Source organism: Tachyglossus aculeatus, chromosome 19 (assembly GCF_015852505.1).
Source record: "Tachyglossus aculeatus isolate mTacAcu1 chromosome 19, mTacAcu1.pri, whole genome shotgun sequence".
NCBI lineage: Eukaryota > Metazoa > Chordata > Mammalia > Monotremata > Tachyglossidae > Tachyglossus > Tachyglossus aculeatus.
Window position 1 is genome coordinate 27,331,919 of NC_052084.1, and position 16,591 is coordinate 27,348,509.

At 43.6% G+C, this 16,591-nt stretch overlaps 1 protein-coding gene and 2 long non-coding RNA genes across 4 annotated transcripts in view; 1 reads left to right on the top strand and 2 right to left on the bottom strand.

The window, feature by feature from the left end:
• The window catches only part of LOC119940877, a 45,504-nt gene extending 42,956 nt beyond the window's left edge, over positions 1–2,548 (bottom strand). The window contains exon 1 of the long non-coding RNA XR_005455058.1: positions 2,493–2,548. This is a non-coding gene — a long non-coding RNA (uncharacterized LOC119940877). The remainder of the gene's footprint in view (positions 1–2,492) is intronic.
• On the top strand, positions 324–13,044 carry LOC119940878. The gene is made up of 4 exons (XR_005455059.1): positions 324–419; positions 3,474–3,703; positions 9,904–10,027; positions 12,916–13,044. It is a non-coding gene; the product is annotated as an uncharacterized LOC119940878 (long non-coding RNA).
• The window catches only part of MMS22L (MMS22 like, DNA repair protein), a 71,360-nt gene continuing 61,438 nt past the window's right edge, over positions 6,670–16,591 (bottom strand). For both annotated transcript variants that reach the window (XM_038761245.1, XM_038761246.1), the window contains 6 exons: positions 14,587–14,756; positions 13,241–13,452; positions 12,897–13,060; positions 9,924–10,020; positions 8,582–8,749; positions 6,670–6,886 (listed from right to left, as the gene is read on the bottom strand). In XM_038761245.1, the coding sequence (XP_038617173.1) occupies positions 6,772–6,886; positions 8,582–8,749; positions 9,924–10,020; positions 12,897–13,060; positions 13,241–13,452; positions 14,587–14,756 (926 nt within the window). In that variant the 3' untranslated portion in view covers positions 6,670–6,771. The remainder of the gene's footprint in view (positions 6,887–8,581; positions 8,750–9,923; positions 10,021–12,896; positions 13,061–13,240; positions 13,453–14,586; positions 14,757–16,591) is intronic.

The following is a 16,591-nucleotide window of genomic DNA, read 5'->3' on the forward strand; positions in this document are numbered from 1 at the left end:
GGTTACGGACCCTATACCCACCCACTAGTTGTGTATGTGAGATTTCTCATACGCTGTGCTCGACTTACTGTGGGGGTGGGCTTTTGTATTAAAGGCATTTCTGCTAGCCACCATCCGTCGGGCCTCAGGCAAGGACGATTTCATACCCCAGGTGAATTTGCCATTCATTTCACGCCTATGGTTGTCCACGAATGAAGGGTTAAAAAAACTCCACTAAACTTCAGGACTTAAGTTTTTCACTCCTTAGATTCATTTAATAGCTTGTGCCCAAAGCAGTCTAGGCTTGTCTCTGATTTAACACACTCCATTTGATTTAAGATGTAACGAATTGGGAAGAAACACTTCTGAAAGCCTGGGGTTGGCTCGGTTTCTCCACGGGATAAAGGACCCGTCCACCTTTCTTCTCTCCAGAACTGCCGGTAGGAGATATTTTGATCAATCTGTTGTGTTTATTGAGTGCTTGTTGTGCGCTAAGAGCTTGGGAGGAGTACGCTAGAACAGATATTGGGTATAGACTTGAAAGCACAGTCGAATGACGAGAAGTTTTAATTGTTAATTGAGCACAATTGGGCATAATGTAACTTGCTGTGAGAAGCAGTGTGGTCTAGTGTAGGGACTGTCTCTATATGTTGCCAACTTGTACTTCCCAAGTGCTTAGCACAGTGCTCTGCACACAGTAAGCGCTCAATACAATTGATGATGATGATGAAGAGTATGGGCCTGGGAGTTTAATCCTGCCTCTACCACGTTATCTGCTGTGTGACCTTGGGTAAATCACTTAACTTTTCTGGGCCTCAGTTCCCTCATCTGTTTAAAAATTAAAAAAAGGGGGGGGATTCAATCCCTAGTCTCCCTCCTAAACTGTGAGCCCAATGTGGAACACAATTATCTTGCACGTTCCCCAGCCCTTAGTGTAGTGCTTGGCACACAGCGAGTGCTTATTATTATCATTTCCGATTATTTGTACTGATGACAAAACATACGTTTCCCTTAATTTCTGCTTTAGTATTATTACAGTCCATTAGACGCTTATTTCATTTCAAAATTAGGCAGTGGGGTAAGGTGAAAATATGAAATGAATTGCTATTGAAGGCTTTGTGTAAATCATCGGAAGCCTGAAAGAAAATGACTTCTGAAAAAGAGCTTCAGCTTTATGGCCTTTGCTTTAAAGCCAGATATCACTGAACTGGGTCAAATTCATTTTGCTATTTCCCAAACCAGTTCTTTGAATTCTACTAATAAGGAGACCATGGATGAAGGAATCTGGTTTTCTTTTTTGACTGTGAGGACAGCAACTAGGAACAATTGTGCAGACACCTCACTGGTAAAGGTCACCTCAGCCTTCATTTACCCAGGGAATCTGTGTCACAACTCCAGAAAACACACACACACAAACATACCCACACACATCCCCCCCCACCAAAAGGAAAAGTGTGCTTTATATTTCGTTCACAACCTATCCCATAGGGATGAAAATTCTTTCAACGGTGAGTTGGATGATTAGCAAGAAACGTTTTGGCCATTATTCCCTGCTCCAATCGCATATGCTCTGATTTAAGATCTTGAACCGGGACAAGTCCATTTCCTGAGCGCTGGGCCCAGATGAAAGGCTAAATAAATATTAACTACACTGTATGTGACTGGCATTCTGAAGGTAAGGAGTCTTAGTGTTTTATAGTGAGAGATTTTGACAAAGCTCACTTAGAATTGTCTTTTTTCAGTCACATTTGCGGAATAAAAATTAGGATGCTTTTTTATATCTGTGATCTGCAGCATGGCCCGGTGGATACAATCAATCAATCAATCGTATTTATTGAGCGCTTACTGTGTGCAGAGCACTGGACTAAGCGCTTGGGAAGTCCAAGTTGGCAACATATAGAGACGGTCCCTACCCAACAGTGGGCTCACAGTCTAAAAGGGGGAAACAGAGAACAAAACCAAACATACTAACAAAATAAAATAAATAGAATTTATATGTACAGCAGCACATGTCTGGGAGTCCGAAGGACCTGGGTTCTAGTCTGGGCTCCACCACTTGTCTGCTGTGTGGCCTTGGGTGAGTCACTTCACGTCTCTGGGCCTCAGTTACCTCATTTATAAAATGGGGATTAAGACTGTGAGCCCTATGTGGGGAAGTGACTGTGTCCAACCCAATTTGCTTGCATCCATCCCAGCGCTTAGAACAGTGCCTGGCTCCCAGTAAGTGCTTTAACAAATACCGCAATTATTATTATCCCTCCTCCTTTAGCCCCAAACTGAGCATATTAACTCACATTAAGGTTCAGCTCTGGACAGACCCAATCCTTGCAAATCAATCAATCATATTTATTGAGCGCTTACTGTGTGCAGAGCACTGTACTAAGTGCTTGGGAAGTACAAGTTGGCAACATATAGAGACAGTCCCTACCCAACAGTGGGCTCACAGTCTAAAAGGGGGAGACAGAGAACAAAACCAAACATACTAACAAAATAGATAGAAAAATGATGCTTACTTAGCCTGTTCCTTTAACCCAGGTTGATTTTCGACCGACCCCACGGGTTTTCTTTCTTCGGCACCTGTCTGTCCCTCTCTTGTTGGGGGAGGCTTTTTTATGGGTTTGTTTGTTTTTTTTTAAATCTTTAACCAGTTTTATTTTTTTTAGACTTCTTGTTTAACCTCTAGAAACATGAGACAGTTAATAAGTTCCTCAGAGGCTTGGCCGAGATCATGGTTTGAGATTAGTCCTGTCTATTGTGAAATGGGCTCTTAGAAGCTTAATGGGGACGGTCCATTGCTAAGCACTGAAAACTGTCTAATACAAAAAGGTGGAAGTGGGAAGGATATGGTACTATACAGTTTGTAAGATTAGAATCTAATTAGATGCTTTTTTCAGTCGACACAAAGCTGACAAACTGGAGGTGGATGTCAGTACATGGGAAGTAGCATGGCCCAGTGGCTCCGCCACTTGTCTTCTGTATGACCGTGTGTAAATCAATCAATCAATCAATTGTATTGAGCGCTTACTGTGTGCAGAGCACTGTACTAAGCGCTTGGGAAGTAAATCACTTCACTTCTCTGTGCTTTTGTTGTCATCTGTAAAATGGTGATTCAGTCCTCCTCCCTCCAACTTAGCCTGGAAGCTGCAGATGGGACAGGGACTGTGCTCAATTTGATTAGCTTGTATCTATCCCAGCACTTAGTACAATGCCTGGTGCACAGTTAATGTTTAACAAATACCATAAAAAACACAACAAAAAGTGTTGTCAAATATATGATTTTTAAAATTTATATAGATTAATTCACATTAGTGTCAACTCAGTCTAAAAGTCCTGCCTTTTCACCACATTTATATCCAAAGATTAAAATTCATGCTTTCGATTTCTATTTTACAGGATTGGTATTGGCTAAAAGACAACTGATTTTCCGGCCTTTGAAAAGTATAAGTCATTGAGCTTCTCAATACATTGTATATCTATTGTTTTCTCTCTCACAGCTTGTTTATTGGGTCAGCTTGCTGCATTGGAAGTTGTTCTCTAATGGCCCAGCTCTGTATTTGCTACCTCTGAGGCCGGAGGAATGGAGCTGCAACATACCAAGAAAGTTTGGGGATGCCTGAGGTCCTAAAAACTGGTCTGAAACCACTGCTGCGGTCCCTAGGGCGAGGGACTGCAAAAGCTCTTCACACGGCTACTGATTCACCTCGACATGGGACAAAACTGAAGGGTAAGAGACCGTCTCTGGTAGAACTGGGAAAAGCAATCCTGTGTTTCCAGAGAACTCCTTGTTTGCTCTCTGTTTGGATCTCCTACCAACTGCAACAGTACTCCATTCTTGATTGCCCTGTGCACTGCTAGTCTGCTACAATTGTTCCCCGTTTTCAGCTAAACTGCAACGATGTCTGTGGCTTTGACTGAGGAGAAGCAACATGGCTTAGTGGATAGGGCTTGGGAATCAGGAGGCCCTGAGTTCTAATGCTGGCTCCGCCCAGGTCTGCTGTGAGACCCTGGGCAAGTTACTTCCCTCCTCTCCGCCTCGGTTCCCTCACCTGTCAAATGGCGATTAATACTGTGAGCCCCATGTGGGCCAGGGACTGTGTCCAACCTGATTGCCTGGTATCTACCCCAGGGCTTAGAATGGTGCTTGGCACAGAATAAGCACTTAATGAGTACAAGTTAGTTATTTTTACCGTGCTTCCGTATGCTTTTTCAAGTATTCTAACTCTGTCTGAGAGAAGCAGCGTGGCTCAGTGGAAAGAGCAAGGGCTTTGGAATCAGAGGTCATGGGTTCTAAGCCCGGGCTCCACCACTTGTCAGCTGTGTGACTTTGGGCAAGTCACTTAACTTCTCTGTGCCTCAGTTCCCTCACCTGTAAAATGGGGATTAGGACTGTGAGCCCCACGTGGCGGATCACCTTGTAACCTCCCCAACGCTTAGAACAGTGCTTTGCACATAGTAAGCGCTTAACTTGCCATCATCATTATTATTATTATCATTATTATTGATGCCACCCCCTGTCTCGTCACTTCTTGCTTCTGGTTTTTGGGGGTATCCCCTTGCTTTTCTGGTCTAAAAGCAGAGTTTTGTGCTTAGTCATAACTCAAGGAAACAAAGTGGAAATAGGCCCAAAAAACAGCCAACTTTTCTTTGAAGGAAAAATAAGCACCAGGGTACTACTGTACTTCTTTTGCCCAATTTTACTAGCTGCTCACAGTCTCCATTACTATTGGTCTTAGCTGTTTCACGTTCATGATGGTCTTTATGGTCCATGCCACAGACAGGGGGCTTTTTTTTCCACACTTACTGCACAACTCATGAAATGGTCACCTTTGCCTACACATCTGGGAATTTCACAAGTTTTTTTGTTTTTTTACGGCAGTTCACTACATCTAAACAAATTCCTGATAAGTGCCAGGAGAACTTAATGATTTAATGTTCCTAGAATCTAGGAGGGGGAAACCATTTTCAGACAGGTTTGTTGTTTTTTGGTTTGCCAGCCACTGCCCACTTTAGAGTTTCAGTTGGAAAGAGCACGGGCTTTGGAGTCAGAGGTCAGGGGTTCAAATCCTGGCTCCACCAATTGTCAGCTGTGACTCTGGGCAAGTCACTTAACTTCTCTGTGCCTCAGTTACCTCATCTGTAAAATGGGGATTAAGACTGTGAACCCCCCATGGGACAACCTGATCACCCTGTAACCTCCCCAGCGCTTAGAACAGTGCTTTGCACATAGTAAGCGCTGAATAAATGCCATTATTATTATTATTATTAAATGAGTCTCTGGATAGAAGTGTCAAACTTTTCTAAAATGTCCACTGCAGTGGATGCATTCTCCTCTCCCCCATCCCCCATTTTCATTTCAGAACACATACAAATGTACACATTCATTAAATTATTCTCTACTGAAGGGGACCCACTGAATCTGTTTGTATAATAATAATAATGGCATTTATTAAGTGCTTACTATGTGCAAAGCACCGTTCTAAGCACTGGGGAGGTTACAAGGTTTAGAAACCACGAGCTTCCTAGACTCCATATCGAGCTTTATTTCTCCGCTAAAACGGCTGTAGAGAGAGCATTAAATGTGCACTTATGATCACACAAAAACTTTTTGATTCAATATATTTCTTCTATTCTTAAAAGCAAAAAACTTTCCTTTAAAGAAGTTACTTATGAGACTGAGAGAATGGCTCTCTATTTTTATATATGGCAAGACTTGATTTTTGAAAGTGCCATTAATCTCCCTTAAAGATTGATAACAACAACAAAAAAAGCCCCACAACAAACCCTTTCAGAGGCAGGCCTCTTGAGATGGGTAAACTCCCCCTTCCTTAGTGCTGAAGCTCACCAGACATTGGACTGCAAGTTCAATACGTCACTTCTATAATGAAAAGAACCTCTGTGCTCTGTGTTAAGTAGCCTAAAGAGGCTTTAAGTTACTGCATTAGTTGAAGCAATAATAGTTGATTTAGGAGGAAAAAGATATCTGTTTCTACTAGCCAACAGTACTGTCAAGGTATGACTGTTCCTTTGGGTAAACTTAGGGAATTCTTCTTAAGCTCTGGATATTTCAAACATTCCCTTTTATCAAAAAGGGCCACTTGGATGCTGAGGTGTATTGTAAATGTTTTCCTTGAGGTGGTATTTGAAAATGAACAAGGAGGTTTGGGACAATCTGTAGCCACCATTTCACCCCGATGTTTATTTTTCCTTCAAAGGGGAGGTTGGCTGTTTTTTGGGCCGATTTCTGGTTTGTTTCCTTGAGTTATCACTAAGCACAAAACTCTGCTTCTAGACCAGAAAAGCAAGGGGAGACCCCCAAAACCAGAAGCAGGACGTGAGAAAAGAGAGAGGGGGTGGCTTCAATGACTAGAGTTAGAATACTTGAGAAAGAAAAAGCATTACTCACATTCCTGGAGTTCAATCTTGAGCCTGATTCTGCTTTGCATGAAATACTCGCCCCCCGCACCAAGGTACTCAGCATAGCAGGTTGACTTCTGTGGTTTCATTCAAATTGGAAATCACCTTTCTTTCTCGTGGCTTACCTAAAATCTCTTCAAAACAATCTGCTGCGGAGCAGAGTTAGGACAAGCTTCACTTACCTTTCGGATAGCTAAAGAACCATCAGTTCCTCACTTATGTTCCTCGGGATACTTATCTGGGGCCGCAGCAGTTATGGAAGGAACTCCTCAGAGGCTTTTTTGGTTTTTATTTCAAAACTTAGGTTCATTTAGTTCACAAAGATTGAAAGTTTGGACAGTGAGTGTGGAAGTCTTGCCTTAGTCCATGTCACCGAGCTTACTCCCTGCTCAAGTTTTCCAGCCCAGTCAGGGGAACGGTCTCACTTTCCAGTTTCCGCCTCTCATCCTGGCCGGGTTCTCCAAGGAAGGATAGAAGTTTGTAGTAGGTGTTTCTGTTCAAAACAAATAGAGGAAAAACAGGTTATCTTCAAAACTGCTCTATGATGATGATGCTGCTATTTAAGTGCTTACTTGTGCCAAGCACTGTTCTAAGCACTGGGAAAGATACAAGGTTATCAGGTTGTCCCATGCGGGGCTCAGTCTTAATCCCCATTTTACAGATGTGGTAACTGAGGCCCAGAGAAATTAAGGGACTTGCCCAAAGTCACACAGCTGACAAGTGGCTGAGCCGGGATTAGAACTCATGACCTCTGACTCCCAAGCCTGTCCTCTTTCCACTAAGCCACGCTGCTTCTCTATGTGTAGCCCCAAAACACGGGCAGGCGTGAGGAAAAACAAGCGGGATAAATGGAAGATTTAGGGAGGGAGCCCTGATTCTGCTCCCCAGTGAAAACCGGGAAGTGCTGAGATTAGACCTGCCTGTCATTGTGGGCAGGGAATGTGTCTGTTTCTTGCTGTAGGGTTGTCTCCCAAGCTCTTAGTACAGTGCTCTGCAAAGTAAGCATTCAAATGCAATTGACTGACAAGAAGGGAGTGACTCTCCTGGAGCAAAAGCTTCACATCAATGGTATTTATTGAGTGCTTCCTGGGAGCCGTACACTAAACAGAGAGAGTGATCCACTACAGTTGGCAGACGTGGTCCCTGCCCCAAACGAGCTTACAGTCTACACATTAAAGTAAATTATGGACAGGGGAAACGGCAGAGCATGGAAAGAGAGACAACGAGGCTGAAGAAAAACCAGAGCCAGGATCTGCAAACATGAAGCACTCCACCATTGCACTGGGCAATTTTTTTGTGTGTCCACTGGGGTTGGAACTAGGGATCCCACATCAATCAATCGTATTTATTGAGCGCTTACTGTGTGCAGAGCACTGTACTAAGTGCTTGGGAAGTACAAGTCAGCAACACATAGAGACAGTCCCTACCCAGCAGCGGGCTCACAGTCTAGAAGGGGGAGACAGAGAACAAAACCAAACATACTAACAAAATAAAATAAATAGAATAGATATGTACAAGATAAATAGATAGATTAATAGATAAATTAATAATGGTTTTTGTTAAGTGCTTACTATGTGCCAGGCACTATATGAAGCACTGGGGTGGATACAAGCAAATCAAGTTGGGCACAGTTCCTGTTGCACATGGGGCTCAACGTCTCAATCTCCATTTTCCAGATGAGGGCACTGAGGCCCAGAGATGTGAAGTGACTTGCCCAAGGTCACACGGCAGACAAGTGATGGAGCAGGGATTAGAACCCCATTAGCCACCCACGCCCAACAATCTAAGGCTCCACCACAGAAGCATTTTTGTGTCCTTATTAAGATTTTTTTTAAGTCTTTCAAATTTGATTGTTATTTAAATAGCTAATGGATACATTTTCCTGAATTGTGAAACCTGGACCAGGAGCTCAGATAAATAATAGGGTAAAATATGGGGATATACATTCCCGCCCCATACCCAACCAAATGATAGAACGTACCGTTGGGCAATATTTTTGCCGAGGCCTTGCTTGTGCTCGGAATCCTTTTTTTTTTTTTTTAAGTCTTTCAAATTTGATTGTTATTTAATAGCTAATGGATACATTTTACTGAATTTTGAAAACTGGACCAGGAGCTCAGATGAATAATAGGGTAAAATATGGGGATATACATTCCCGCCCCAAACCCAACCAAATGATAGAACGTACCGTTGGGCAATATTTTTGCCGAGGCCTTGCTTGTGCTCGGAATCCTTTAGGGTCTGCGTGATTGTGGAGATCAAACCGACCACGAGCTGTTGATCCAGGACTGCCACGGCTTCTAGGATGCTGTACACCTGCTGCTCATGTATCATAGCGTAATCCCGGATGAACTGCCTGAAAGACCCAACAGGACAAAGGGTCACTCTCGGCGCGCCCGGAGACGGACAGAAGACAGAGGCCAACAGCAATCCCGGATCCTGGAGCTCAGACGCGGAAGGGGTGTAACACTCTGCCAAATCTTAGAAAGCGTTTGGGTCATTCATGGACATTCTTCCAGGGGAAAAACAGAAAAATCAGACTCTTTCCACTCGGCCAAACTGCTTCATGAGTTACTTCAACGTACGTAAGGGTCCAGCCGGAGGGAGAGAGCAGCAGCTGTTGAGCTGAATGCCAAGTGGGAAGCCAAAAAGGCAAGAGGAGAAAAGTGGATAACCCACAAATCTGATACTTTTACAGAGTAGAAACGGGTGTGCTTGTGTATGGGGGAAGTGGGGATGATGATGGCGGTATTTGTTAAGTGCTTACTATGTGCCAAGCACTGTTCTAAGTGCTGGGGTAGATACAAGGTAAGTGGGGAGGGGCGTGTTTGTTCAGAAATACGCTCACTGACCAGGAAAAGCAAGAAAGATTATTCTCAAACTGATCTTTATCGATCAAGAAGTTCTGAGGTTATAGACTGAATTGTGCACCCCTTCTCTGCCCAAAGTAAAAATGGCACATTTAAATCTAGGGGTTGCGATTCCCTTCACCTGAGGTGATGTCCAGAAGCTTTTTTTTTTATGGTATTTAAGCACTGATTACGTGCCAGGCACTGTTCTAAGTAGATCCAAGCTAATTGATTTAGACAGTCCCTGTCCCACATAGGGATCACCATCGTAATTTCCAATTTACAGGTGAGAGAACTGAGGCCCAGAGAAGTGGAGTGACTTGCCCAAGGCCACACAGCAGACACGTGGCGGGATCGGAATTAGAACCCAGGTCCTTCTGATTGCCAGGCCCATGCTCCCTTCACTAGGCCACACTGCTTCTTGCCAAGTCCCATGAAATTTGAAGCCAGCTTCTGGCTGACTTCTGTTCCTACTCTTTACTTCCAGGGAACTAGAAACCAGGCTAAGATACAGGAAGACAAGTACCCCAAACAAGTGGTCACATGTTTTTTTTCTAGTTAGTTTTTTTTTTTAATCCAAAAACAAATCAAACAACAAAAAAAAAACCAAACCAAAAAACAAAACTTGCTGTTAAATGGCTTGCAATGATTTCGTTACCAGTTGGCACGTTTTCCAGTTACCTGAATACGGAAGTCATCTGAGGTGCCGGCTCTCCTCCTGACCTCACGTGGCTAGTTTCTACTACGGAGTGCAAGATCTCGGTGGCCAGCTTCTTAACTAGGAGGTAAAGCGACAAGTATTAATTTCACAACGTGCATTGCTGGGGACTGAGTTTTACGGAGACGGATTTCTTTTCAATGTGTCTTTACAGCTGGGGGTGTGTGGAGATGTGGGGGAAGTCTGTGAGCTGGTTGTTGGGTAGGGATTGTCTCTGCTGCTGGATTGTACTTTTCAAGCACTTAGTACAGTGCTCTGCACACAGTAAGCTCTCAGTAAATATGACCGAATGAAGTGTTGAGGGAGTTTTAAGCTCAAAGGGGTTTCAAATCATCAACACTTGATACCGTTGCTTTGATTTAAAAACAAAAAAGCACAAGGAATCCCAATCAATGGTACTGATTGAGCGCTTACTCTGTGCAGAGCACTGTACTAAGCGCTTGGAAGAGAACAACATAATGAAGTGGGAAGACACAGTCCCTTCCCACAAGGAGCTTAAAGTCTAGAGGGGGAGACAGTAAAACAAGCTATGCATATGTACATAAGTGCTGTGGGGCATGCTACTCATCTTTAATCAGACTGTTCAGTCATTGTTAATATTTGTTGTTAGGCTTTAGGGAGAAAAGAAACAAAAGAGCAAGCCCTAAATCAACATCCATTTGGAGAGTTCCCTTTGCCTAAGAAATCAAGCAATCAGTGGTATTTATTGAGCGCTTACGAGTTCAACACTCCACATTTTAACCAGAAAGTAAGATTATATAGGAAGAGCAACCCTTTCAAACATAGAATTTGAGCATCAATACATTTCATTTATCATGGACCAAAACCAAATTTTTTTTTTAATGGTATTTGTTAAGCTCTTTGTCACAGGCACAAAGTGCTGGGGTAGATACAAGCTTACCTTCTGCTCTCTCTGTTTCACCTACTGCTTCAATGTCAAATTCCTGAGCCATGGTTATGGGTAACATTTTGGTTACCTGCCCGTAACACTATTCAGAAGGGTCTAACTTTCAAGGTTCCCAAACTGATGTTTGCAGAACTTCATTATTCATTGAGAGAAAATGATGCAGTGCATAAATTTTGTTAACACAGGGACACCACTGCTCATCAAATATTAAGTCAAGGAAACCACCATGACCACTTTTTTTTGGGGGGGAAGGGGGGGTGTCAGACTTGATTTGGGTAACCCAAGGGTTTAAGAAGGAGATCCAAAAATATTTGGCAAAAGCAGTGAGAACCTCTATGCTATAAGGAAGAGGCAGCTGGCCACTGAACCATCTTTCCATCGTACCCACAAACACAGTGATCACTGTTACTAGTGCCACTTCTGAAAATGAAGAATTATACAGTACAGCGCAACCTTTCTTTCTTTGAAGTGAGGGGGCCGGTCTCTGCCTTTGTCACAGCTTGAATAAATAAATAGCTTTCATGAAGCAATTTCAAACTGTACAGCCGTTTTTTAAACACGTTTCGTATCTTAAATCTTTCACCTAAAGGATTGCAGGCTTCAGCTGTTTAGAAACAGAAACAGGTGCGTTTAGAGGGGTGATTACAGGGAACTGGTCTGTGAGGGGATGGAAAAACGAGAGCTTGCAAATCTCTCCAGAGTTGGAGTAGGAAAAAAGCCGGTTTGGGCCAGGCCAAATGGGAGGCCGTGGGGCTACTAGAGGAAAGGGTATGTGTTTGGGAGTCGGTTCTTCCTCCCTCTTTGCCTGCTGTGTCATCTTGGGCATGCCCCTGAAACACCTTTGTCCCTCCATTTCCTCAGATGTAAAATTCTCCTTCCTTTTAAAACTGTGATGCCCCAAATGGGTGAATCTGATTGATCTTGTATTTACCAAAACACCTGGCGGAGAGCTGCAAGTGTGTAATAAATATCGTCATTATTGCTGTATTAGTAGAGCCACTGGCTCTCAAACACCCATTAGACATTCGGATAGGAGGAAAACTAGCATCATCTCTTCCAAGCCGCCTTTCTGGATTAAGCGCTCTTTTCTTTTTATTCCCTCGCCTATTTCGCTCAGATCTGTACCCTTTAAAAGCCCTTAATGTTTACCCACCATCAACCCTATTTATTACACCAAATATCTGTAATTTATTTGTAGTCATGTATGTCTCCCCCTAGAATAATAATAACGGTATTTCTTAGGTGCTAGCTATGTGTCAAGCAGTGTTCTAAGCACTGGGGTAGATACAAGCTAATCGGGTTGGACAGAGTCCGTGTTCCATAAGGGGCTCACAGTCTTAATCCCCATTTTACAGATAACTGAGGCACAGAGAAGTTAAATGACTCGCCTAAAGTCACACAGCGGACATGTCGTGGGTTCTAATCCCTGCTCCGCCACTTATCAGCTGTGTGACTTTGGGCGAGTCACTTCACTGGGCCTCAGTTACCTCATCTGTAAAATGGGGATAAAGACAGTGGGACAAACTGATTTCTAGGCTGTTAGCCCACTGTTGGGTGGGGACCGTCTCTATATGTTGCCAAATTGTGCTTCCCAAGCGCTTAGTACAGTGCTCTGCACACAGTAAGCGCTCAATAAATACGATTGAATGAATTACCTCGTATCTACCCAGTGCTTAGAACAGTGCTTGGTACATTGTAAGCACTTAACAGATGCCATCATTATTATTATTACCCCAGTGCTTTGAACAGTGCTTGGCATATAGGAAGCGCTAACAAATGCCAACATTATTATGTCTCAGAGCCAGAATTAGAACCCAGGTCCTTGACCTAATCACGAGGCCACGCTGCTTCCCCTCTAGACTGTAAGCTCACAGGGGCCAGGAAGCCAGTCTACCAACTCTCTTGCACTGCACTCACTGAAGCAATTAGTACAGCGCTCTGCACACAAGAAGCACCCAATAAATACCACTGCTTGACTGACAGACACATACTAGCTGCAGCGTAGAGCGAACGTAGCCCGCACACTCACCCTGTGATTCGTTGACCAGCACCAAACATTTCAACACAGAAGGAAGGAGGAACTCAACATCATTCCGCTCCACACCCGTCTTCCACAAGAGTTCAAGAGTGAAGGCCAGCACGGAGGCCAAGCGAGGAGGCGGGGAAGAGCCTTTAAACTGAAGGTAGTTTTCCCTAAAAAGAAAGAGGATTCCATTTTTCATTCAGCTTTCTAGCTCGGAAGGGCTCTTTGGTTGGTCAACCGTATTTACTGAGCGCTTAGTGGGGGCACACCACTGTACTAAGCGCTTGGGAGAGGATAATATAACAGTGCAACAGACTCATTCCCTGCCCACTGGGAACTCCCGGGCTTACTTGATGACTTGTACAATAGTCCTGCGGAGAGCAGAGATGGATGGGGTGGCGGTCGAGTTACCCAATGCTGAGAGAACCGGGTGAAGGCCGAGACCGGAGACGGACGGTGAAGCGGGAAGGAAACGTCCGATATACTGCCGGACCACGTTCCCCAGCAGCTGGTGGAGATAGGTGTTTTGAGTCTGGGACTGACTGCAGATAATGCACATGCCCTGGGAGGATTTAATGCACAGAGAAGGGAAGAAAACTGTCACCCACACCTGTTTCAGCACCAAAAGTTTCAAATGGCAGAATGAGGAGGTGATCGTGACCACCCTCACCTTCCCTGAAACTCCGGTGTCACCTTTGCCTCCTTGTTGCCTTTTAACTCTCACATTTCCTTTTTTTCCCCCCCCACCAACTCCCACCAGGTTCTTCCCCCACAATATTTCCTGGATCTACCCCTTGGTTTACACCCTGTTCAACCTCAAATCCACATCAGAACGGTTGATTCATTCACTCGTATTTACAGAGCGCTTACTGTATGCAAGGCACGTAGAGTCCAATAGAACAAGACAAAGACATGTTCTCTGCCCCAAACGAGTTTACAGTCTAGAGGGGGGAACAGATGTTAATATAAATAAATGGCAGATATATAAGCAAGTGCTGTGGGGCTGGGGGAAAGGAATAAAGAGAGAAAGTCAGGGTGATGCAGAAGGGAGTGGGAGAAGGGGAAAGGAAGGCTTAGTCAGGGAAGGCCTTTTGGAGGAGATGGGCCTTTAATAAGGCAGTGGGTCTCCCCATCTTTAATGAACTTCCTAGGAGCACGACTGGACTGTCTCAGAAACTCGTGGAATTGAAGCCCCAGGATTCCAGGCCGAGGTTAGGGATGAAATCCCCTGTCCCGCCCCCAGTACGCAACAACGAGGCCACCCCTACAGCCCCTTTCCTATGGGGAAAGTGCAAGTAGACTTACTAGCAACAGCCCCATCATTTAGCCAACGCTGGGGTAGATACAAGATAATCAGGTTGGACGCAGTCCCTGTCCCACATAGGGCTCACAGTTTCATTTTTTTTTTTTTACAGATGAAGGAACTGAGGCACAGAAGTTCAGTGACTTGCCCAAGGTCACACAGAAGACAAGTGGCGGAGCCATGCTCTATCCACTAGGCTATGCTGCTTCAAAAAAACAATCATCAGCTCTGTCTGGCCCTAACCCATCTGCGGAGATAACATTTGTTTCTTCAAATTTCATTTTTTTTATGACAGTCGAAATGACTTTAGCCCACAGACCACTAAGGTCAGATGGAAAGTATTTTTTGTTTTTGTGCCCGAGAAGAGCAACAAGTCTTTAATTCTGACTGTACCTGGAGATAAAGAGGAAGACTGTCTTGAATAGCAGCCAGCATAGCTGTGGGCAGCTCCTTCTCCTGCTGTAACACAGCGTGCGGCAACAACAGGCAGTCGATGATCTGGAACAGAAGCTTTTGAGCTTTTGAAGTGGAGAGGATCAGCGCCCATGACTTCACCAGGATTCCTGTTGGGGCGGGGGGGAAGAAAAATTGGAAGATTCAGAATGGAAATCCCCTAGTTTTATTCCGCAGAGTCGATTGTTGAGGCCCGCATGTCCTGCTTGTAAGATCCTTGAGAGCAGGGAACCTCATTCCTGGTGTTCTGTCCCATGCTGTGCTCAATCAATATTCATTTATTCATACAATCCAATTTAATGAGTGCTTACTGTGTGCACAGCACTGTACTAAGCACTTGGGAGACTACAATAGAACAATAAACAGACGCATTCCACTGTTTGACTGAATCTCATCTTCACATTTCATTGGAGAAGTTTTGGTTCCAATCCCTCCCCCGACTTAAATACCCTTTTGGAACTTCTGGCCGCTTCTTTCGGTTAGAATGCTATCCTTGGCAACCTGTGATACTCAACTACAAAAGGCCGTCTGTTCAAGCCTATTTGTTTCAACGGCAAAATCGTATCGATGACCAAGGAAGCTAATCCATTTCATTTTGGGGGGAAAAACTAACATCGTCAGATCCTTCGGTTCGATTGTCTTCTAAACGGCCAGCCCCTCCCTCGCACACAAAACCCTCACCATCTCTTCTATTCTGGTGACGCTGACCTGACAAAAACCTCGATTCCCAATGTAATGATCGGGTAGCTCGCAGGAAGGTTTTTCCAGCGTAGCAGCACATTGACACCATCCAATTAAAAAAAGAAAGAGGATCACGAAGTCAACACGATCAAAGGGTCTAACCCGATACGCTGGTCATGGTAAAAAGGATATGCTGAGGTCCAAGGAAAACAGTGAAAGGAACCCCAAATTAGTTTAAATAATTACTGATGTATCAAAATTAGCCTATAAAACTGCAAAAACAACGTTAATATCTGTGTGAGAACCAAACGTGATGGTCAATTAGCTGGAAACAAGTGTGTTCACTTTTAGTTAATAATAATAATGGCATTTATTAAGCGCTTACTATGTGCAAAGCACTGTTCTAAGCGCTGAACACTAAAGCGTTGTGTTGCCGCAACACAAGCCATAGCCCCATCAGAATCAGTAAAAGCAAAATCTCTCTTTGAATCAGGGAGCACACTGTCACCCTGAAATAATGGTTTCACTTAAAAATAGGTGTCGTTTGGCTTTAAGTGCATCATTCTAGAGGCAGCTAATTTCTATTCAAAGTTGATGAACCAATTGATTAAAAAATATTAATCCCTCCCCCCCACCCCCATCCCCGCCGTCCAACATTATGATATAACCTCGGGTTGATTCTTTAAACTTCAGTTTTGTTTTCTGAAGAAAACAAAGTTGCTTGAATAGTTATCTGCACTGCATTCTAACCTGGTCCTAAACCCACAGACATATTACTGTTTATAATAAATAAAGCATCCCAAACTTTCCCAAATTTTAAGTCTTGGATGTACATATCAAAGTAAAAGGAAGCAATAAAAAGTATTAGCCCTTAGAGAAGCAACACAGATTCTAAGCATTTATAGCTTCAATGAAAGTTATTAATATAAGGCATTCTCAATTCTCTCTCCTCTCTGGCTTTGGTCCAAAATACATTTCTCCAGAAAAAAACAATAAATATTCCTATCAAGACTTTCTAAAGATGCATCAAACTCTGCTACAATACATCTGGAATATAGAAAGAAGAGAACATGATAGCATTATGTATAATGAGTTTTAGAACAAAGTCTATTGAAAGAATTTACTTCCTTCCTCAGCTTTTCCAGAGAATGAAAAAGAAGGAAATGAAGGTCAATAAATGACATCAATCAATGGTACTGTGCGCATAGCACTGCATGCTTGGGAGAATACAACAGAATTGGTAGAAGAACTGGAGAATTTTTAT